At 41.9% G+C, this 21157-nt stretch overlaps 2 protein-coding genes across 2 annotated transcripts in view; one reads left to right on the top strand and one right to left on the bottom strand.

The window, feature by feature from the left end:
- COL28A1 (collagen type XXVIII alpha 1 chain) overlaps positions 1-19651 on the top strand; it is a 95800-nt gene extending 76149 nt beyond the window's left edge. The window contains exons 26-36 of the mRNA XM_063123251.1: positions 1228-1296; positions 2971-3039; positions 7740-7808; positions 9668-9748; positions 9834-9869; positions 11739-11775; positions 13718-14272; positions 14535-14716; positions 15341-15593; positions 18032-18208; positions 18730-19651. Coding sequence (XP_062979321.1) covers positions 1228-1296; positions 2971-3039; positions 7740-7808; positions 9668-9748; positions 9834-9869; positions 11739-11775; positions 13718-14272; positions 14535-14716; positions 15341-15593; positions 18032-18204 — 1524 coding nt within the window. The 3' untranslated portion in view covers positions 18205-18208; positions 18730-19651. The remainder of the gene's footprint in view (positions 1-1227; positions 1297-2970; positions 3040-7739; positions 7809-9667; positions 9749-9833; positions 9870-11738; positions 11776-13717; positions 14273-14534; positions 14717-15340; positions 15594-18031; positions 18209-18729) is intronic.
- Positions 1-21157, bottom strand: part of UMAD1 (UBAP1-MVB12-associated (UMA) domain containing 1) — a 261328-nt gene that overhangs the window by 191782 nt on the left and 48389 nt on the right. The gene's annotated exons all lie outside the window — the stretch shown is intronic.

The following is a 21157-nucleotide window of genomic DNA, read 5'->3' as shown; positions in this document are numbered from 1 at the left end:
AACTTTGTCCTCGCTCCATGGTTTTTATTCCATGCTCTTTGGTGTGTGTTTTTCATTTTGGGTTCCAGAGTTGCTTTATACTGATGCTTTGTATTTTACTATATTACTTGTTTTACTTTTCTTGCTTTTAACAAATTGTTTTGTTCTGCGAGTTGCCCTGAGAACTTTTTGTTATAGGGTTGCCTCTAAACAACACAGATACCGTAAATGATCAATCAGTAGGTTTGAATAAATAGATTTGAATAATTAGCACAGAGCTTTCCAAACGTTTCATGTTGGTGACACACTTTTTCGACATGCATCATTTCGTGACACAGGCCGTAGCTAGACCTAAGGTTTATCCCAGGATTGTCGTGGGGTCAAACCTGTTCATCTAAGTGCCACACAGGGCATCCAGCGCTCAGGCAGGGATGAACCTGGGATGATCTTGGGATAAACCTTAGGTCTAGCTATGGCCACAGTAATTCAGTTTTACTAGCAAACCGAAGGTTAAACTAACCCCTTATAAGAGATACGGACACATACATGAATTCTAATAACGAAACTTATGGGGACACAACATATCTCATGAAAACCTTTCATTTATATTTTTAAAAATATATGATTTGCAAGATAATAACATACATTTCCAAGACTTTTCACATTGAACCAATTTTGTTGAGCTGCAATCGAGCGGCGGTTGAGATGGTGTTCTATCAAAAAACTGGACCCATGGAATTTCTCAAATGCGTCACTTCAGGTGCAGCCGTGTCACCGGAAATGACGTGGAATCAGCTGTTTCGACCCGATTATGCATACTGCGCATGCACAGTACCTGTATGATCCCTCAACCGTGGTGTGCATACACGGATACGACGGAAGGGGAATATAGTGCACCATACTAATTGGCACCTTTGCTGTGTAAAAATGCATGCAAGTTGGTATTGCTTATTTCACATAGACTCAGAGGTTTCTTGCTACGTTCGCGTGACACACCTACACACTGCAGCTGACACACTAACTTGTCGCTACACACAGTTTGGAAAGCTCTGAATTAGCATCTAACACATAGTTTGGCCCTACACAGTCCTTGCTATCTGTCAGAAGTGATTATCAGTATTTAGTATAAATTGAATGCCTTGCAGTACTTCTACTATAATTTGTTTTGAAAGTAAACATATTCATTCATACAAATGCCTATGTTGAATCAATCTCTCTCTCTCTCTCCCCCCCCCCCCCGTCCCTTAGGGAGAACAAGGAGCGAGAGGACCCCCAGGGCCTCCTGGCCAAAGGGGAATAGGAATACCTGGCCCAAAGGTTAGTGGGAATCTCTTCTTGAATGCCTGCATATTTACATAGCGCTCTATGGCAGGATCTACACTACTGTTCTAAAACGTTTTATAACAGTAGTGACAACTGTTGTGGCCTCGAACACACTCCATATACAGTTTTCAAACTGTTTTCAAAGTGTCATATCCTGCTTGGTGTAGATCTGAATGTAGAATTGCCAGCTGAGCAGCCATCTCCATGATCAAGATGTTCCTGCCCCATATTTACCTCTCGCTATGCTCTGCATTTCTCGGAAAGCCCTGCTGCCAGCTGTCATAATTTTTGGAGCATGGTTTAATCTTAATGGGTTTGTGGACAGTGGATGCTGGTGGCTCCGATGTCAATGTGGGGCAGTGAATCCACTCCAGGTTTCAGTCAGAGCTCTAAAGGAGCTATCCAAGCATCTTAGGTAGCTGCTTTAGAGTTCTGACTGGCTCAGGCTGAAACCTGGGACTCATCTACACCAAGCAGAATATTCCACTACGAAAGCAGAATGAAAGCGGTCTATAAAAAGCAGGAGCCACACTACTGCTTTATACTGGTATTGAAGTGCACTGACAACTGTTGGGGCCCATGACGCATCTACACCAGGCAGGATATAACACTATGAAAGGGGTATGAAAGCGGTATATGGTATGTGTCAATGAGCCCCAGCAGTTGTCAGTGCACTTCAGTACCGCTATAAAGCAATAGTGTGGCTCCTGCCTTTTATATACCGCTTTCATACAGCTTTCATAGTGGAATATCCTGCTTGATGTAGATGAGCCCCTTGAGTGCATTCATCACCCCACTGACAAAGGAGCCACCAACCTCCACTGCTTGTAGATGACTTGCAAAAAGAAAAGCCTACTTTTCTCGATAATATGAAAGCTGCAGAATGAGTTGTTGGATGCAGTGCACCCAGGGAAACAATGCACAGAAAACATTATGGAGGATTAGTTTATGTGTTCAGAAAAATGTTACAGATCCTGCAGAATACATAAACTGTCTCTCAGTAATGGTGGCTGAGAAGTGCATTCCAGCAAACAAGTTTTTCTTGGCCTGTACACCAGGCTACTGGTGTGGGTGTATGAATGCTTACTATATGGGGAATCCCTCTTCCATGCACATAGAAAATTAATATTCAGTCTAGCCTTTTACCCCAAGCTACTACCTTTCTGTGTGCAGGGAGTTTTTGTTTTGTATTTCTGTATTCAAACTTGTACTGATAGCCTGAAGTGGTAGTCTAGGCCTTTTTACAACTCAGTTCAGAAAGAATAGGAAAACCGGAGACTGGGGGCAAATGACATCCTCCTCCTTGCTTGTCAGAAATGTCCTGGCATACCACCCAAGCTTTCTTCATTTCAGCAACATGATTTAGAGCAGGGAAGTGTCAATTTGTAGTTGCTATTGTTAAACAATTAGGGGTCAGAAACCCTTGCTGATCTACCACAAATCAGCCATAGATCTACTAGAAGATCACATTATACCTTCTGACCACCCGCTTGTGTTTTAATACCTTTCATACTTCCATTTGAAAGGGGCAGAGATAGGCACAAAGCTTTATGCAACCTTGTGAAATTTTGACCTTTTCCTGGAGATAACGTCAGCCTCTCTCTCTCCCCCTTCCTCCCTCTCCCTGTCTCTCTCTTTCTCTCGTAATCTGTGGCATGTTTTAAATAGGGTGTTATTGGACAAAAAGGTTTACCCGGACCACAGGGTCCTCCAGGAGACGGTATACAAGGAAGTAAGGTAAGAATGTGATTTTTCCCCTCTGCAAGTGTGTGGATTCTGTGTGCTTTAAATGTGAGGAATCATTGTGGTCACCTTCAATCTTGACAGAAAACTGCAAACAATTTTTTTTTAAAAAAAGTGGTTATGTGTCTCAGCTCTTTAGATAACCACAAAATCCATCTTTCCTGAGGTCCCCCTTTTTCCTTCACCCCTGCCTACCACTGCAATGCCCCCCCCTCCTGGGAGCGTCTCTGAAGTTGTAATCCACCCTTGGGCTGAAAGAGTTTCGACAACCTTGACTTAGACTGACAGCCCAGACATAAACTTCACAGAATGATTGACACAGAGTAAAGACTTGCAATAGGGGATATGACTATTACTCTCTCAGATTTTAGCATTTGGAGGGAGAAAGGAAGGGAAGGATCAGGCTTCAGAGAGCTTTTTTACATGAGGTATTTATTGTGTGCTTATCATCCCTATTCATGGTTGTTTGCAGGTTCTTCAGACAACATTGGAACCCGCCAGTTTCACTTCTGCTTTTAAACAGCACTTTTGGGGAGGTTTTTTTTTTTTTAGAACAGGAAAAATGCAGTATTATTTGTGAAATTGAAAGAAAAATGTTTTTCCATTGTGTAATTGTGCTATTCCACTACACCACAGTGCCACCTAGAGGTTATGTAGCAGAAAAGCAGGAAAGGAAACACTCTTTGTGTAGTGCTCAGGTCGGAATTCTGCGACACACCTGTGGATTAACAGCCGATTAACCGCCTCATATAGAAATGTTCTTAAACTCTACCCTGGCCAATGACAGATTTATTTATTTTTATAAAAGGACAAATGAGCCTTATATATGTGATTTTTTTATTTGATTTTTTTTTGTCCCTTGGCAGTGACACAGCTCAGCAAACATTATTTGCTCTAGCTGATCAGAAGGTTCACCATGTTGTGTCATGGTGATTTAACAGTGATATGGCATTTCAACAAGAATGACCTCCCCTCTGCCTACTTTTTGTTGTTGTTGCTGCTGCTGCTGCTGCTGCTGCAGGGGAAGAGATAGTCTTCTATTATCTAGGCTAGACAGTCTTTTATACCAGAGCTCTAGTAGGGTGGCCACTTATGGATGGACAAAATAGAGGACAAAATGAAGAAAACCCATTAAGGAGGAAAAGATAGGACTGCTGTATGATGCCTTCTGATTGCTAGGAATAGGAGCCCTCCATCTGGAAGCCCCCTTAGTGCAATACTGTTGTCCAAGGATCATCCTTTCAAGAAAAACAACTTAGGAAAAGAACTAGAGTAATCATTGTTTGTAAGAGCTTTGGGGAGCTTAGTGGCAGAGCAAATACCTTCCATGCAGAAGGTCCCAGGTTTAAACCTCAACATCTCTGGTTGTGCTTTCTTTCACAATTAATTGCCATATTTCCCCTGCTTTAAAAGAATTCACCGAAAATGCTGGTAAGACACAGAAGTGAAATTAAAGGGTGATGTTGTTGTCTAAAGAACCGGTAAACAACCATGAGTAGGGATGGACAAGTACACAATAAATGCTTCATGCTGAAAAGCTTAAAGACTCTACTTTGTATAAAGCAGCTTACTCTGTTTCTTTACAGTAGCATAACTTCTTTGAAACCATTTCACCTGTATGATCGATCTATCTATCTATCTATCTATCTATCTATCTATCTATCTATCTATCTATCAGGATCAGGTTCTGTGTTCTTTGAGTAATGTATTTCTATAAATTTTCAAGCATTATTTATTAGGGATGTGCTCCGCTCTGCTTAGAATCGGAGAATCAGAAGCGAATTGGCCTGATCCGCCTTGCCCAGAGGCGGAGTAGAAGCGAACCGGGGTCCTGGAGAAGCATGGCGAAGAGAAGCGGCCATAGGAGAAGTGCTTCTCTTTTCGCAGAGCGATCCGCCCGCCATTTTGGATAATTTCGCCCATAAGATTGCATTGCGGAAAAGATTAGGGGATAACTGTGTTGTTTTTAAAGCTATCTTTCTGAAATTTCGTGTGCTTAGAGAGTTGTGGCTGGGGGTCATTTTGAGCCTACTCTCAGCACTCTGCGTGGTGCGGTTCGCTTGCTATAATTTTTTAAATAATAGGGTAAAAAAAGCGGGAGAGGTACCTTTTTGAAGTGCTGAGAGGCAGATTCAACTCCCAATCCTGATGAGAAGTGATGACCTCATGAAGCATCCTCCAATCCCAGCGTTGAAGAGGGGACTAAGGCAGAGCTACCCTGAGAGCTTTCTGCTTTGTGTCTCTTTGTGCGTTGGCATTCGTGGAGAGGAGTTAGTAATAGGTGCTGCTGCTGTGTTTGGAGTTTGAGGGGATTAGATTAGGATTTAGCTTGGGTTGTGTGTGTGTTTGTTTGCTTGTTTCTGACTGTTTGCTTAGTTTGCTCTGTGTTTTTCCCTAACTTTGGTTTTATATAAACTGTATTTTTAATTTTTGGAGTGGTTGGTTGGTTGGTTCCCCCCCTTCCCCCTCTTAAAGCCTGACTGTGTTTCATCTTCCTTCTTTCTTCTATATAAAAAAAAATACAAAAAATACAAAAAAAAATCTCTATTTCTTATCTCTCTTTCTCTTTCTCTTTCTCTTTCTCTCTCTCTCTCTCTCTCTCTCTGTGTGTGTGTGTGTGTGTGTTACTTGGACTGTGTGTGTGACTGTGTGTTATTGTGTGAGTGTGCTGTGTGCACTGCTTGTGAAGTGCAAAAAAAGCCAATAGAGTTTGAGCATTTCAAATTCAGTTTGGGCAAAGCATACACACTTGTCCCATTTCCCCAAATATATATTATTAGTAGTATTATTAGTAGTATTATATTATTATCATCATGAGAAGAGGGAGCAGGCGCACGTCTGTGGCTAGGTGTGCTGAAAGCAGTGGTGGTCAAGGGAAGGCTCAGGCTGGCACCAGTAAGCAGGCCACCTCTCCTGCTGTGAAAATCAAACGGGCAAGTCCGTGGTGGGGCATCTGCCGGGACTGACTCCCCCATACTAGATCTATGGCGTATGTCTGCCTGGCTCTCTGCCCGCCTGTCCTCCTCCTCTGTGACCGCCTCACAGGGATGGTTTGCAATGCATGACTTACTGCTGGCTTTGAAACAAACCATCCTTGCCTCACTTCCTTATGCCCCCAGAATTGCCTGCTGCCTGCCTGCCTGCGTGCCTTCCCCCCAGGGTGCTGCTGTGGTGGGGCATCTGCCGGGACTGATTCCCCCATACTAGATCTATGGCATATCTCTGCCTGGCTCTCTGCCCGCCTGTCCTCCTCCCCTGCCCGCCTCGCAGGGATGGTTTGTGTGTGTCTTGCTTTGTCTCAGGGGACAAGTCCTTCCTGCGCTCACTTAGACTTTTTGAAGTTCCAAATCAATTTTTCAAGTGTGGAAGAAGATTCATATTTAGGATTATCTACTCCCCAATTCATGGCATGTTGGGATTTCCTTTGAAATGGCCCCATTGAGCTGTCTGCAGCTTTAATCCCTGAGATACTGGGGTGTCCAATTTTCAAAAATTCCCCAAAAATCAGGGGAGGGTTGGATTGGCTTGAGTCTTGGCATGCATGTGTATACGTGCATGAGATGTCATGGTGCCGAATTTGAGGTTTCTAATGTGAAAATTGACGTAGATATAGAAAGGGGTGTTGGAATTGGGGTTAGGGGTGCTGCGTTGGAGGTTAAAGCCACCCCCAAATCAGGGGATGATGGAATCTGCTTGAAACTTGCCATGAATGCAGATGTGCCTGCTTCCAAGTTTTTATCTGTCAAAATGTCGGAGAACAGTCCATGTCTGAAAATGGGGTGTCCAATTTTCATAAATTCCCCAAAAATCAGGGGAGGCTTGGATTGGATTGAGTCTTGGCATGCATGTGTATACGTGCATGAGGCGTCATGGTGCCGAATTTGAGGTTTCTAACTTTAACAGAAAAAAAGTTGTAGGCTTTTTTGGATTTCAATGCAAGCCTATGGGGGGGAAAGCGGAGCTCCGATCTGGATCCGGAGGTTCGCAGCGAACCGGAGCAGAGTGGACCTGATCCGGAAGTTGCGGATCTGGAAGAGAAGCGGATCGGTGGGTCCGTGCGCACCCCTATTATTTATCCAGCAGATGAACACTATTGATTTACAAGTGAACAGGGCAACTTTACTTTAAACTGAATAAAATAGACACTCTTTTCTCTAAGAGATGAAATAACAACATGAACAAAGGCATTGTGTGCTTATGGATATTTGGCAGCTTAGCAACTGAAAGATCTAGATTCCATTCTAAGTGTTGTGTAATTAAAAGGTCTCTCACTGAAACAGGAAGCAGCAATTTTATTTTTATTTTAAGATCCAGCAAGATCTCTGTCAGGGAAAACCCATACAAGTTGAAAACTGAGTCCATCCAAATAAGATAACGAATGTTCACAATGTTCATATGAGTCCCTGATAAGAAGCCATGTGAGTCCAGTGGCCTTGTTGGCTGGGGATGATGGAAGTTGTGTTCTAACATATCTGTAGGGCACTGGGTTGGGGAAGACTGATCTAAATAATCTAATTGCAATGGTTTCCCTGTGGCTGCTACATGTTACAGTGCAAGATTTCCCCCCGCCCCCCAAGCATAATTTTAAGTTACTCTCTGTTACTCTCTCTCGATCAGAATGGAGAGGCAGGTAAGAAATATTTTATTATTATTATTATTATTATTATTATTATTATTATTATTATTATTTTCAGGGAGAACAAGGGGTTCAAGGTTTACCAGGACCGAAAGGCTCTGTAGGGATTGGACTTCTTGGCCCTAAGGTAAGGGGTTTGCCCATCGACAAGCAAAACTCCAGTTCAAACTTTCATTGTATACTTTTGTGTTTAGTAATTTATTTTAGTTTCCCTGGATGCCCCCAGATGAGCCTTTTGTCATGGAATCACTCCAGCTTCCTCTTTCTTCACGCAGGAGAGAAAGAGGAAGCAAGTAGGGGCCACGTGGCCCATTTAGTGGGTGTTTTTGTAGTGCAGCTTCTCCTGCACACAGCAGGAAATGGTGCCAATTATTGTCAGAGCCAAGAAGAAACGGATTTTCCGGGTCATATTTTGTAGCTGAAAACAACAACAGAAGAAGCGGGAGGCACACGGAAAGATCGCTGCATTGTCAAAATAACCCGTGAAGATCCGTGAGTGACCAGTCACAAACGTGCCATCAAACACTCATCTAAAGACACTCACTGTCATCAGTTTGTAACCCCCCAGTGTTTTTCCACGTTCTTCTGTTGTTTTCCTTACCACAAAAAATCGGTTAGGGGAAGAAGAAAAAAGACGGAATAGCTCCACAGTGTCTTTTGATTGGGAGCGCTAGGAAGCTCTCCGTGTGGAAGCACCCTTGATCACATGCACTGATGGCACCCTTCCAAAGATCCTGCCGAATCAGGGATCAAATTGTTCACAGGACATTTTTAATTTCAGTTTTACAAAAAGGACAGGTCTGTCCTTTCCCAGCAGTTCTTAACGTGTTTGCCAAACTTTAAAACCAGCTACCAGCTAGGAAGGTTGGTTGTTTGCTTTTCTGTATCAAAAATCAAATAGTACTTTAGATTTCCTATAAGTGTCCTTGAGAAAATCAGAACAGGTCTCCTCCTGGCAATGACTGCTCTCCAATCTGCAATATTCCAAAGGAGGATTGAAGATTACAACTGCCTGTTCATCTTCTGGATGGCCAACATGGAGACTAATCCACACTGATGACGCTCCTCTGAAGATCACATAGAATCCAGATTGTACAAGTAGCACCAATCCACTTGGCTCAATGTAAACCTGCTCTGGGTTGATCTCATGCATTTGATGACTGATGTGTTGAGGTCCTATGACACTCACTCTGGGGAAAGGACGCCTGGAATAATCAAGTAACCACCTTGTGTTTCATGTACCACACAGCTGACATGGACCAGCTTTGAATTCAATGAGGAAGAAGCTAATTTAGGTGCACTCTGAAAGGACCTTCATTATGACCAGTGCAGTCTACAACTAAAAATCTCCTTGCGGTTAATGGGATTTTCCAGGATTCTGCAAATTAAGACTTTAGATGAGATATGGCCATCCAGAATAAATGTAATAAAAACACATGCCATTTTGTTTTGTGGATGTTTGTTATTTTCTCTCCTTTATTTATGAAAATTAATCATAAGAACGTAAGAAAATCCCTGCTGGATGGTACCAAAAGGCCCATCTAGTCTATTATCCTGTTCCCTACAGTGGCCAACCACAAGCAGAACATGAACTGCATTTCCATCCATAAAGCACTCATAGTTATCAATAAACCAATGGAAGAGTATCAATAATATAATAAAATAAAATTAGCATGGAACATTCCATGTACACTGTCCAAGAGATATCTCTAACACTTGTGCAACCATATTCCATATTCAACTCCTGGGGAGGCAAAGGGAAATTTGTATCCCCCCCCACCCCCCAAGTACAATGGATTTTTAAAAAGTTGTTACTTCTTAAATGTTTTTAATTTTACTGTGGGTTTAATTCTATTTTAACTTTTGTAAATTTATATTTATATGTTTTCATTGTATATGTTTTAATCTTGTAAACTGCCTTGAGTCCCAGTACTTGGGAAAAGCTGGGATGATGATGATGATGATGTCGATGATGTCTCTTATTAGGGAGATTACGGAGAGAAAGGAGATCAGGGGAAAAGGGGTAACAAAGGAGAGATTGGAGAACCTGGACCTGTGGGACCAAGGGTAAAGCCTAATTTGTTCTATAATTTATTCTTACACAACAGAAGATATTGTGCTTACTAATTCATGTCATTCTATAACCTTGTAGGGATTTTCAGGACTCAAAGGCGAGCCTGGTCTTACTGTAAGTACATCTGCACATGGCGACTTATTATCAAAAATGTAACTTCCAGTAGAAACTGCATAAAGTGCTCTTTAGATCAGGTGAGCACAATCTTTTTGGCCCCGAGGGCCGTACATGATGCTAGCTTGGGGGGTTCAGGGGCTGTATGCAAAAATACACATGCACACACAACTCAGCAACGCTGATGCAAATTGCTCTTTCTTTGCGGCTAGCAGCAGTGGGTAAAGAACGATCTGTATGAGGATCGCTTGAAAAGGCAGTGGAGAGAAGCTTCCTGGCCAGTCCTCATACAGATGGCTTTCCTTTCTAAAAGTGCAATTTTCATCACTGGTAGCAAAGGTACAATCAGCTGGAAATAGGATCAGTAGGAGGAACTGATTCAGTGGAATCAGGGGGGTCAAGGCACCTGGGGGCCATAGATAAGGCCTTGTAGGGGACTACATGCAGCGCCTGGGCTGCAAATTAAGCCCCTGGGCTGCAGGTTATGCATTCCTTCTGAACATGAATGGGTTATAGAGGGGGAAGCAGGATTCTGCTTTCTGGGCCAGCACCTGCTCCCTATGTTAGTTTGCTCTAACTTCTGACAGAGCTTATGTGCATACAAACGTAGGAACATAAGAAGTTGCCTTAGAGCTTCATCCCACGTATCCATTTCCCTCGAATTATCCCCATAGCATAAAGCTGTTGTTGTTGTTAGCTAAATCATGCCCCGGGTGGCAGCGCTCCTAAGATCCTTTGCATACCAGGAAAATGGTTTAAGGGGGAGAAGTGTAAAAAATCATTAAATCAACGGATGACCCAATCCGATTCGAATTTGGTATGCTTAAAGCCCTCCTTAATATCTATTACTGTGCCAATTTTGATGTCTTTGTCTTTAAAATTTACGCAGATGTAAGCATTTGTTTAATTTGTACTTTAAACATCATCTCATCCTCCTGAGCCCCCAGTGGCCGCTCGGAAAACAACAAAAGATTCGCTCCTAAAGAGGTAGTAAAATAGGTCGGTTCTTTTGGCTAAGAAGCACAATTAAAGCACGATGCATGGGAGTGCTTCACAGTCAAAGCAGATTATAAGTTGGAAAACTTCGGAGTCCTTTGCACGCAATTCGCAGTGATTGCACAGTATAACCCTGGTGTGATGAAGCTATTAGCCCGAATCAGACAATGGGTCCATCTAGCTCAGCATTGTCGGCATTGACTGGCAGCAGTGGACAGTCCAGGGATTCATGTAGGATTCTCTCCTAGCCCATCCAGGGATTGAATTTGGGACCTTCTGCATGGCTTTAAAAGGGGGTTGGATAAATTCCTGGAGGAAAAGACTATTAATGGCTACTAGCCCTGATGGTTATGTGCTACCTCCAGTATCTGGGGCAGTAAGCCTGTGTGCACCAGTTGCTGGGGAACATGGGTAGGAGGGTGCTTCGGCACCATGCCCTGCTTGTTTATCCCTGGCCGATGGCTGGTTGGCCACTGTGTGAACAGAGTGCTGGACTAGATGGACCCTTTGTCTGATCCAGCTTGGGCACTTCTTACATTCTTACATTCTTAAAGCGGGTTATGGTCCCTTCCATTTTATGTTTGCAGTCAGAGATCCTTCCTGTTTATGGGTAATATCTTTCAAATATTATGCAACATGCACTTAAGGAGCAAGGTCAGCAGGTGCAAATAGATATGATTCTTCCCTGCTCCCAATTTTTTTATTTATTTATTACATTTATATACTTCCCCATAGCTGAAGCTCTCAATACATGTTCAAAGTAATATCTGAATATGTACTTAGTGATACATAACTGAAAACTATGATTTATACACACACACACACACACACACAAACTCTGAAGACCTAATTCAAGTGGATATTCTCTTTCAGAAAGAAGAAATAATCAAACTGATAATGGAGATATGTGGTAAGACCTACCTAAAGGAAGGAAACAGTTGCATTCTATAAATTGTTTTTGCTGAAAAGAATTTAGAATGTAGATTAGCAGTGGGGTGGATCCAGACCTAGTGATGATTAGAGTAGACCCATTGAAATCAATTGGACAAGTTATAGGTTAGCAGTGTGGTGGATCCAGACCTAGCGATGCTTAGAATAGACCGATCAAAATCAATTGGACAAGTTAGTTATGGTCCCATGGATTTAAGTGAGTCTACTCTACTCTAGTACAGTAAGTCTAGTCTACTCTAAACATGATCAAGTCTGGATCCTAACTGACTGCAAAGCTATGTACTGGTTAGAGAAATCTGCCCCTAGTGACCGAAGAAGATATTACTGCAGGCTTACACCACATGCACATATTTAAATAGATTATAATTAATTAATGCATTTTAAAAACCAAATAGTCATGAGGTGCACACCCCTTGGGTCGCCTTGGTATGCGTACCCAGTTTCAGGTGTCTAGGTTTCACAGTTTTGGTACTACGGCATAGATGAATGGAGAGAGAGACACACACACACCTCCTCCTGGCACTGTTAATGTGCTTTATATACAGTTTACAGTGGGACATTTATGGCATAAGCAATTCAATAAGGTTGCCTCTAACAAAGCATTATAGGTAATAAATTGGGACTGAGATCTAGGGCTGTTTTTTATTGTTTTGTTTTGTTTATGGCACAAGAGAAACAGAAATTAGGATGGATTCTATGTGCTGTTTGGGATTATGTTGTTCTGTGCAGTCTTCCCCATCACACAAGGAAGGATAGATGTGTAAAGGGGGGGCGGATACAATATGCCTATTTTAGGTAGCAGATCTTGGGATCCTACACTAATGAAAAGCATCAACATAGCTCCTTTCAGCTGGCACTGTTAATGAAGATGCATTGCTAAAAAAAAAGACCTGTCCTGCTCTTTGCATGTGCACTTCTGTGCATAATGGGAACACTATCTGAAGGGGGGAAAAAACCCAAAATCACATGCATGAAGGCACCTTTAATGGGCTGCATTGTAAATATTAAAGTTATTCTAAAGAGCATGAATGCCATAAGTCCACTTGGACTGGGATCCCCTCCATACATGGGGCCTTGTCAGCCCCCTTTCTTACTTTTCAGCCATCTGTGTATCACGGATGTATAGTGGTATATTTTCAAGTGTGAACTCTCATCTTGACGGTCCCTATAGCCACCCACCACAAAAGAGACCAAAAATGTAGGCAGCTGTGTTTTGATCTCTCTCTCTCTCTCTCTCTCTCTCTCTCTCTCTCTCTGTGTGTGTGTGTGTGTGTGTGTGTGTAAAAGGGGAATGGATTGCTGGTTTTATGGTTGGTTTTATTGCTTTTTATTGCTTTATTATTGTGATTATGTTTTATTACATTTCATGTCTTGACTGAATTTAAGGAATTTTATTGTTGTAAGCCACCTTGTGAGAACGTCTGCTCTGAAAGCCAGCCAAGAAATAAATACCCATTCAGGACCAAGCCACCCCCAAAATACTTTGCATTACAACAGGGATTGCTCCCAACAGTATATTGTTGCTGGAAAAATCCATTTCCTCCCAGCTACTATTGAGGATTGCAGCTAAACTGTGATGCAGGTGGCAGGTGATATTCTTGGCCCTGCTAATCAAAAAGCCCTGGCGTTTTGATCCTGTGAGCTCTGGCTCCATGACACTCCTGCTGTGCACACCTAAAAGCTGCCCTTGAACGTTTGGAGAAACCCTCCAGAGAAGCATTTCATGATCCGCTTGGGGTTGCCACCGGAAGGGAAAGTAGGCAAGCCATCTGTAGGCACATGGAGAGAGGAAGCCTTTTATGTGCATGTCAGGGCCATTTTGGATCCCTGTTCAAGAAATCATTTTAATATATGTAATGGATTCCTTAAGTTGTTGTAAAACTGTCTACCGCTTATTTCAGGCTGTGGTGTTAAGTGCAAAGAAAATCCTTTGGAGCTTGTATTTGTTATTGACAGCTCTGAAAGTGTAGGCCCAGAAAACTTTGAGAGGATCAAGAGGTTTGTCAAGACCGTGATTGATGCCGTCACAGTCAACCAAGCTACAGCTCGAGTCGGCATCATCAACTTTAGCCTCAAAGTAGAGGTGGTGTCCACTTTGCAGCAATACTCTAACAAAGAGAACCTGAAAGGTGCAATCGATGCCATGCAGTATCAAGGGGAAGGCACGTACACCGCTACGGCCATCAGCAAAGCCATCGAGACATTCCAGGCTGCCCGGCAAGGGGTAAGAAAGGTGGCGATTGTAATCACAGACGGGCAAGCAGACCGGCGCGACCCAAATATATTGGATGTTGTCGTCAAGGAGGCCCACGCCCTCAAAATAGAAATATTCGTAATTGGTGTGGTTCAGAAGAGCGATCCCAATTTTGAAAATTTTCGGAAGGAGATGGACCTCATTGCTACCGACCCAGACAGCGAGCATGTCTACCAGATAGATGACTTCATGACTTTGCCAGGTAAGAGTGAAATGCCTGTCTAAAGGAAAAGTTTCAGGAACATTACTGTTACAACTATAGTATGTTAGTATAGCAAGGTGAGGTTTTACGTGATGCTAAAGCACCGTAACAAATGGCAGTAATGTTTATTTTTCAGAGCAAATTTACTTAGTAAGCATTGCGCTTTCGCTGAGATACTGCTTTATTGTTTACTTTTGATGACTGTTTTGCCTTCATGTTTGCATTTCCATCTCAGATTATAGTCGTTTTGTAATTTTTTTAGCTCTTGAAGATAAGATCTTCAAACAAATTTGCGAGAATGATTTCAGTTCCTACATCAGCAAAGTGCTCAGTTCAGTGCTTTCTCCTGGACTTGAAACAAGAAATGAGCACACTGGTCAGTTTGCCATAGCTGAGACTCCAGAGCCTTATGTCCCCCAACCCAGACCAGAAGTTATTGATTCTGTAAGTATTCCTAAAGAATGACACTTTTTATCTAAGAAAGAATTATAGCTCAGTGGTAGAACACATGATTTGCATCTAGGCCTCAGATTTAATCCCTGGCTCTGGGGTTGGATCCAGGATCTGCCTTCCTCAAGAGGGAGTGAAGGTCCCTCCACCCAGTTTTTTGAGGATTCCCACCCGCTCCCACACCACAGCTCACTTCATTCAGGAGGGACACCTGGATTCTCTGTATTTATTTATTTTATTTATTTATTGCATTTTTATACCACCCAATAGCCGAAGCTCTCTGGGTGGTTTACAAAAATTAAAACCATGGAAAGTGTTCAAAATATGAAACAGACAGTTTAAAGGCATAGTATAAAATAAAATATAAAAACACAGCCAGGATAAAAGCGAGCAACAATGCAGAAATCAATACAGATTTAAAATACACATTTAAAACAGCAAAGTTAAAATTAAGTTGATAGACGGTTAAAAGCATTTTGTGGGGCCTGGAAAGGCTGCCAAGGGAAGGCTAGGATGAGGAAGGTCACTTCTGCCACTTCAGTTCATCTAGCTTAAATCTGGATCCAATCCTTGGTATTTAAACCTAGTTTTACTACTGACATTTAACCTTTTCTTTAGCTACACCTTTCAGGAATACCCAGTGAGAGAACAGCATCACATTCTTATCAGGATCGATACGTTACTACAGCTTCTCCAAAGCATCTTCCTGATCATCACAGACGACCAGTTATCCCTTCTCCTTATGACAGGCAAGATTATTTGGAGTCCGGCACTCACCATCCCAGGATCTCTTCCTCATCTAATTTAACTAGACATGCACAACCAACAGTAGCCATTGTACCGCCTCCTCGAGTGAGAGGTGCTACAAAAGGTATGGAGGGGGGTCTAATGCTGGAATGGGAGGGGGAAGGGAGGCAAAGGGTGGGCATGGGGGTTTGAGTTTGTATATATTATCTAACTCCCCACCACCCAAACGAATTTTAAAAATATGTCAGCTACTACATGTAAAAGATACATCACAGTTTTGGATAATATCTCAAGCCTAAAGTATAGAAGTGACAAATGTCCTTCCTTTCTTCCTTTGGTGATGGCAGGATTCATGCTGAGCATCTCTACATTAAGGGGAAATTGTGTTGCTTTGTGCTTTCTGCTTCTTTTGCGAGATTGTTACGGGCTGCATTACACAGGTGGAGATGGGTGACCGTGTGGTTTGAATTGAACACTTCTCCTATGTTCACTTCCATTGCAACAGCGCCATCTAGTGACAGAAGATCCTGCTTTTTCCTGGATATTACCACATTAAAAATGGTTCTTCTAATGGAGGGATTTCTGTGAGAGATCCTGGTAGATGCCGACATTGTGTAAAGGACCCACAAACTTCCACAAGTGGCCAATCATGAATGTGCAATAAATTGCTCATTTAGAGGAGCCCACTATGTAGATTTCACTGCCTACACTGTTCCCCTGGTGTAAACAGGAAGAAATCATGGTGGGCTAAATCTGCATTTACACATACGCATGCACACACACACACATACACAGAGTATGGGTTATAAGGGGAGGTGGAATGGGACAAGGAGAGTTCTGATTTAAATCATTCATATCCAGTTTCTGACATCATTTTTGGTACATAAATAATTAAGAGCCAGCCTAGGGCACCACAAATGCATGTATAGGATTGACTGCAGCAACATGACTCAGTTGTGTTGGACTACAGCTCCATCTTTCCCCAGCCATTATCTGATAATGAGGATTGTAGTCCAACAAATTCAGAGGACACCAGCTTGGAAAAAGCTGTTGTAGGTTAAGATGATACGTGACACAACTTAGTGGATTTCTCTCTGTTTGTCTGTTCTTTTTAAGAAATTTGCTGGATGCAGTCATTTCTCCTTAGTATATATAATGGGTGGTCTTTTGAGACGGTTAAGCAAACCAAAGAGGGGCATACTGCCTGTTCAGAGAATTTGGATGTCTAAATTATGTACCTGATACTATAATTCTAAGTCTACTCAGAAGTAAGCCCATTAGGTTTGATGGGATTTACTCCCAGGTAAGTGTGTATAGTGTTCCAACCTGAGTTATATTCAGAAATTCAAATACACAAATACAAGCACCCACCCACACTCATACACCTGTAGTTGATTTGAATATGCTTAGAAACCTGAAGGGTTTCCACATAAGAGATGAACAGGAAACGTGGCGCCATAACATCATTTTCATAGAATCATAGAATAGTAGAGTTGGAAGGGGCCTATAAGGTCATCGAGTCCAACCCCCTGCTCAATGCAGGAATCCACCCTAAAGTTGGAACTGTTCTAGGGGTGGGGGGCAGGGGCTACAGCTGCCAGCCAATTGGTTCTGAGCACAGCCAGCTATACAGCAACTCTTGAAGAACCAGCAGTAGCAGGAGGAAGCTAGGTTTGCCGTGATAGCAGAAAAGTATGCAGCAACTGCTCCTTTCAGGTAGAACAGTATGCACCCTCCACTTATAAAATGACTTTGAGCTCCTTCGCACAAGAGCGTGCGTAGTGCAATCTAGACGGGTTACTCACAGAAGTTTCATGGTGGCGTCATCCTCTGGTGCCTCTCCTGCTGTCTTTGGCCCTTTCTACACCTAAAGGATTATCCCAGGAAAATGGAGGGATCATCCCTGCCTGCTCCCGGGATCCCCTGTGTGTCGTTTGGATGCACAGGGACAATCCCGGGATAAATGGCTGGTGTAGACATGCCCTTTGAGGTTTTATTCCACTGAGATTTAACTTGTCGAAAATGCAGTGCTATCAAAGAGCAGGTGTGTTTCCTGGAGAGTGTAATATTCCCATAATGTTGCATCATCTGCTGGCTGTTTAAACATATGAAACTTCCCCACCATGGGAACCACCAAAAAAAAGGGGGAGGCATGTTTATTGTACCCATTGTAATCCCAGAATGGCTCTGCAAGAAGAAAGCCCAGTGAGGGGGCGGGGAGGGGATGCTTAACGTAGAGATGCTCTCAGTTGCATGGAGCTGCAGGAACATAGCAATGCAGATTAGGCCAAAAGTTTAATGTTTCTATAGAAGTGGTATGAAAGCAGTATAAGGAGGCAGGATTTACACTACTGTTTTATAGCAGTATCAAAATGCACTGACCACTGTTGGGACCCATCGACACATACCATATACCACTTTCATATCGCTTTCATAGTGCTATCTCCTGCTTGGTGTGGCTCCTGCCTTTTATATACCGCTTTCATACCACAATATCCTGCTTGGAGTAGATTAGGCCCTGGTCTTAGCAGAAGAAGAAAAGTTCTCCTATTCTCTTTTCAGATGCCAGGTGCTTGGAACCAATGAAAATCGGAAACTGTCAAGATTATCAAGTGAAATGGTTTTATGCCAAAGATGCAAATTCTTGTGCTCGCTTTTGGTATGGAGGCTGTGAAGGCAACCAAAATAGATTTGAGACAGAACAGGAGTGCCAAGCAACCTGTGTTGAAGGATAAGCAAGTATGTCATGCAAACAGTAGGACATCTGTTTTCCTTGTAAGAGCCACTTTCATAATTTTTCTGCATGGAAGGTATTCCTAGCTCTCCTGAGACTTCGCAACAATGGGCTAAATCCAAAGTTATTGTGAGCAGATTTCCACTCATGCAAGTTTTCATTCCCTTCCCTGCTGCACCCCTCCCCATCCCAAACAGCTCTAGAGGTTCTCCCAAACATATAGGACAGCATTGGGGAGCACACAGGCAGCTGCAGAGGGGAGGGGAAAGGACACAATTGGATACAACCCAATAGTGCTTTAAATAATTCCAGTATTTCTCAAGTTTATTTAAAGTAATGTACTCCTTCTTTCCTTAAGTTCATGGTTGCTTGTTTGAAGCTTCAGCAGGAGGGAGTTAATATTTAGAGCCATATGAGTTTGGACAGTATATCTTATTACAAAAGTGTGCAAGTTCTGTTGATGATGTTTGTGTGGTGTGTGTTTTTAGATAATAAATGATTTTTGTATTGTGTTCATCTCTTGCAGAGAATTCAAGCTTTCAGGAAAAAATGAATCTCAACTGTTTCTGGAGTTCGCATAAAAATACTAGAAGAATTCCAAATGTATTAATAGTGATACTACTTTTGTACCATGCCTACTGGGTTTTACAATGCATTCAATAGATTTTATAGAGCATATTATTGTCATAGCCGATAGCTTCAGTTGACAAAAAGCTGCTTATACTTCCACGATCATTGTTCAGCTCTAGTACTGCCTATGGCAGTGTTTCTGAAACTTTAACAAGCTGGATATCAAGGATTGTAACATTTAGCTTTATAGTTGGAAATAAAAATATTCCACAGAATAAATGACACCTGAAACTGATAAACTGTAACAGCAGCAACAGATGGAAAAACATCAGAATACCAATGAGAGTTTTTAGTACAGGATCTTTATACACAATTGCAGGTGTGTAAGCAGGCTGTTCCTGCATTAAATCATGTCTAGATCTAGGCTCTGAAGATCATGTAAACGTTGTCATTTGCTTTCCCTTGCTTTCTTTAATACATCTACATTAGCTGAAATCCAGGTGTAATTATAGACAACAGACCAAACAGAACAGCCGATGGCCCTGCATATGTATCCTGTTCACATCAGAAGAGTCATCCAGGAAGTTCTGTAAGGCTTGGATGAAGATATTCTAGGATGGCTGCTTATAAACAGATCTCTGCTGTTGGATCAGGGCCGGTAATTTTAGAATATTTCTTAAAGCTCACTCAATCCATTCTTATTTCTCAGGGCTCTTGTACAAAAGAGTGAAATGAAGAGTAGATAGTGAAGTGTCACAGTCAACTAAAGGGGAATTTAATAGGGAAAAGCACTGAAAGATGTACATAGCTGTATTTTTTCATACTAAGTTTTCCTTTTTAACATTGTCCCTACAGAGAAGGTACTGTCCAAACTAAAATTGATGGACGATTATTAAACTGATCATATGAAGAGATGTGTGTTTGTTGTGAGTTATTTGGAAATGCTACAGTTACAGTGTGAGTGTGTATTTTACACATAATGAACACCAATTGGGCTTGGTGGACGGGGATGATTGGAGTTGTAGTCTAATACATCTGGAGGGAACCAGCTTGGGGAAGTCTGGGCTAGAGTGTTCAAAACTCTTCTTGCACATTATCACAGCAATTTTTTCATCAGGCCAGTATTATAATCCCTATATTGCAGGGGAGGAGGTAGTACGCAACAGCCTTATTTGATTTCTTAAGAGGCAAGACTTGAAGCAAAGATATCCTGATTTATAGTCCAGTTTCTAGCAACACAATCCTATGCCTAACTACTCAAATTGAAGTTCCACTGAATTTACTCCTTGGCAGTAGAGCAGGGGTAGGTAATGTGGCCTTGGGCAACAGTGTGCTCCCAGACACCTTTCTTGGTGTCTACTGAGGTTCCCTACTCCTCCCAATTATTATTATTTTTTAAAAAGGAACAGCAACATTTCTTACTGGCAGCTGGGATTGCTCCAAAGCATCTTAATTTTCCATGAATATCTAGGCCACATGGGGCACAGAGGTCTTGTTAGGATATCAAGATGGTGGGTGGCTACAAGTCAATTTTCTCTGCAGCGCACCCAGCCACGAGGAAAAGAAAAAGGGGCTCCTGTCACTTCTGTTGGCAAGTTGAGAGGGGCTAGGAACGACAGTGGGAAGCCAGCAGGGACAGGAATAAGTAGCCCATTTAAGCTAGATGAGACAATGGCCTGACAGCTCCTTATATTCTCTTCATGCAAGAAAAGCTTTTCCAGGAAGAAGTATAGTAAATAGAGTATCCATACATTTAAATTGTTCATGTCTGACCCATTCCCTAAAATATCAGAATGAAATTTGCAGCACATTAAAAACCACAAGGGAGACATTTTATAACTGTGATAAGTTATTTTTTATTTGTGTATTTCTCATTTAAATTAATTGCTAAAAACAGGTGAAAGGCACTTCAAAGGTAATTATTTAAAATAGCAATTTGCTAATCATATTAAAAACCCAGTCAAGCCCTATTCACTGTGGAAAGCCATTTTCCTGTCATTTAGAACTCAAACATTCACTGATTTAACCTTAATATACTGCTTAGCAGTTAAGTCTTTTCAAAGATGTTTCCAGTAAGATTTATACAGTATGTTGTACACAATATGCATTAAAGTGAAGTTGTTTTATATGTGAGTGTTCACAACATTTTTTCCATTAGTACAAGACAAAGAATAAGATTTACAATCAGTTCAATATGGTTTCATTTTAAAATATACAGAGATCAAGGATAGGACCAGTTTATACCTTCTCCATGGTAAGATCTCACAAGAGAACTTTGTGATTTCATTCAAATCAAATGAGAAAGATGCTAAAAGGAAGGTTAGTATATTACAAAACAATGTTAACATAGTAACAGTGAAGTACTTTGAACACTGTTTTAAATG

This window comes from Elgaria multicarinata, chromosome 1 (assembly GCF_023053635.1).
Source record: "Elgaria multicarinata webbii isolate HBS135686 ecotype San Diego chromosome 1, rElgMul1.1.pri, whole genome shotgun sequence".
In the NCBI taxonomy this organism is placed as follows: Eukaryota; Metazoa; Chordata; class Lepidosauria; order Squamata; family Anguidae; genus Elgaria; species Elgaria multicarinata.
Note: the sequence above shows the minus strand (reverse complement) of the source record. Positions and strands in the feature narration are given on the sequence as shown.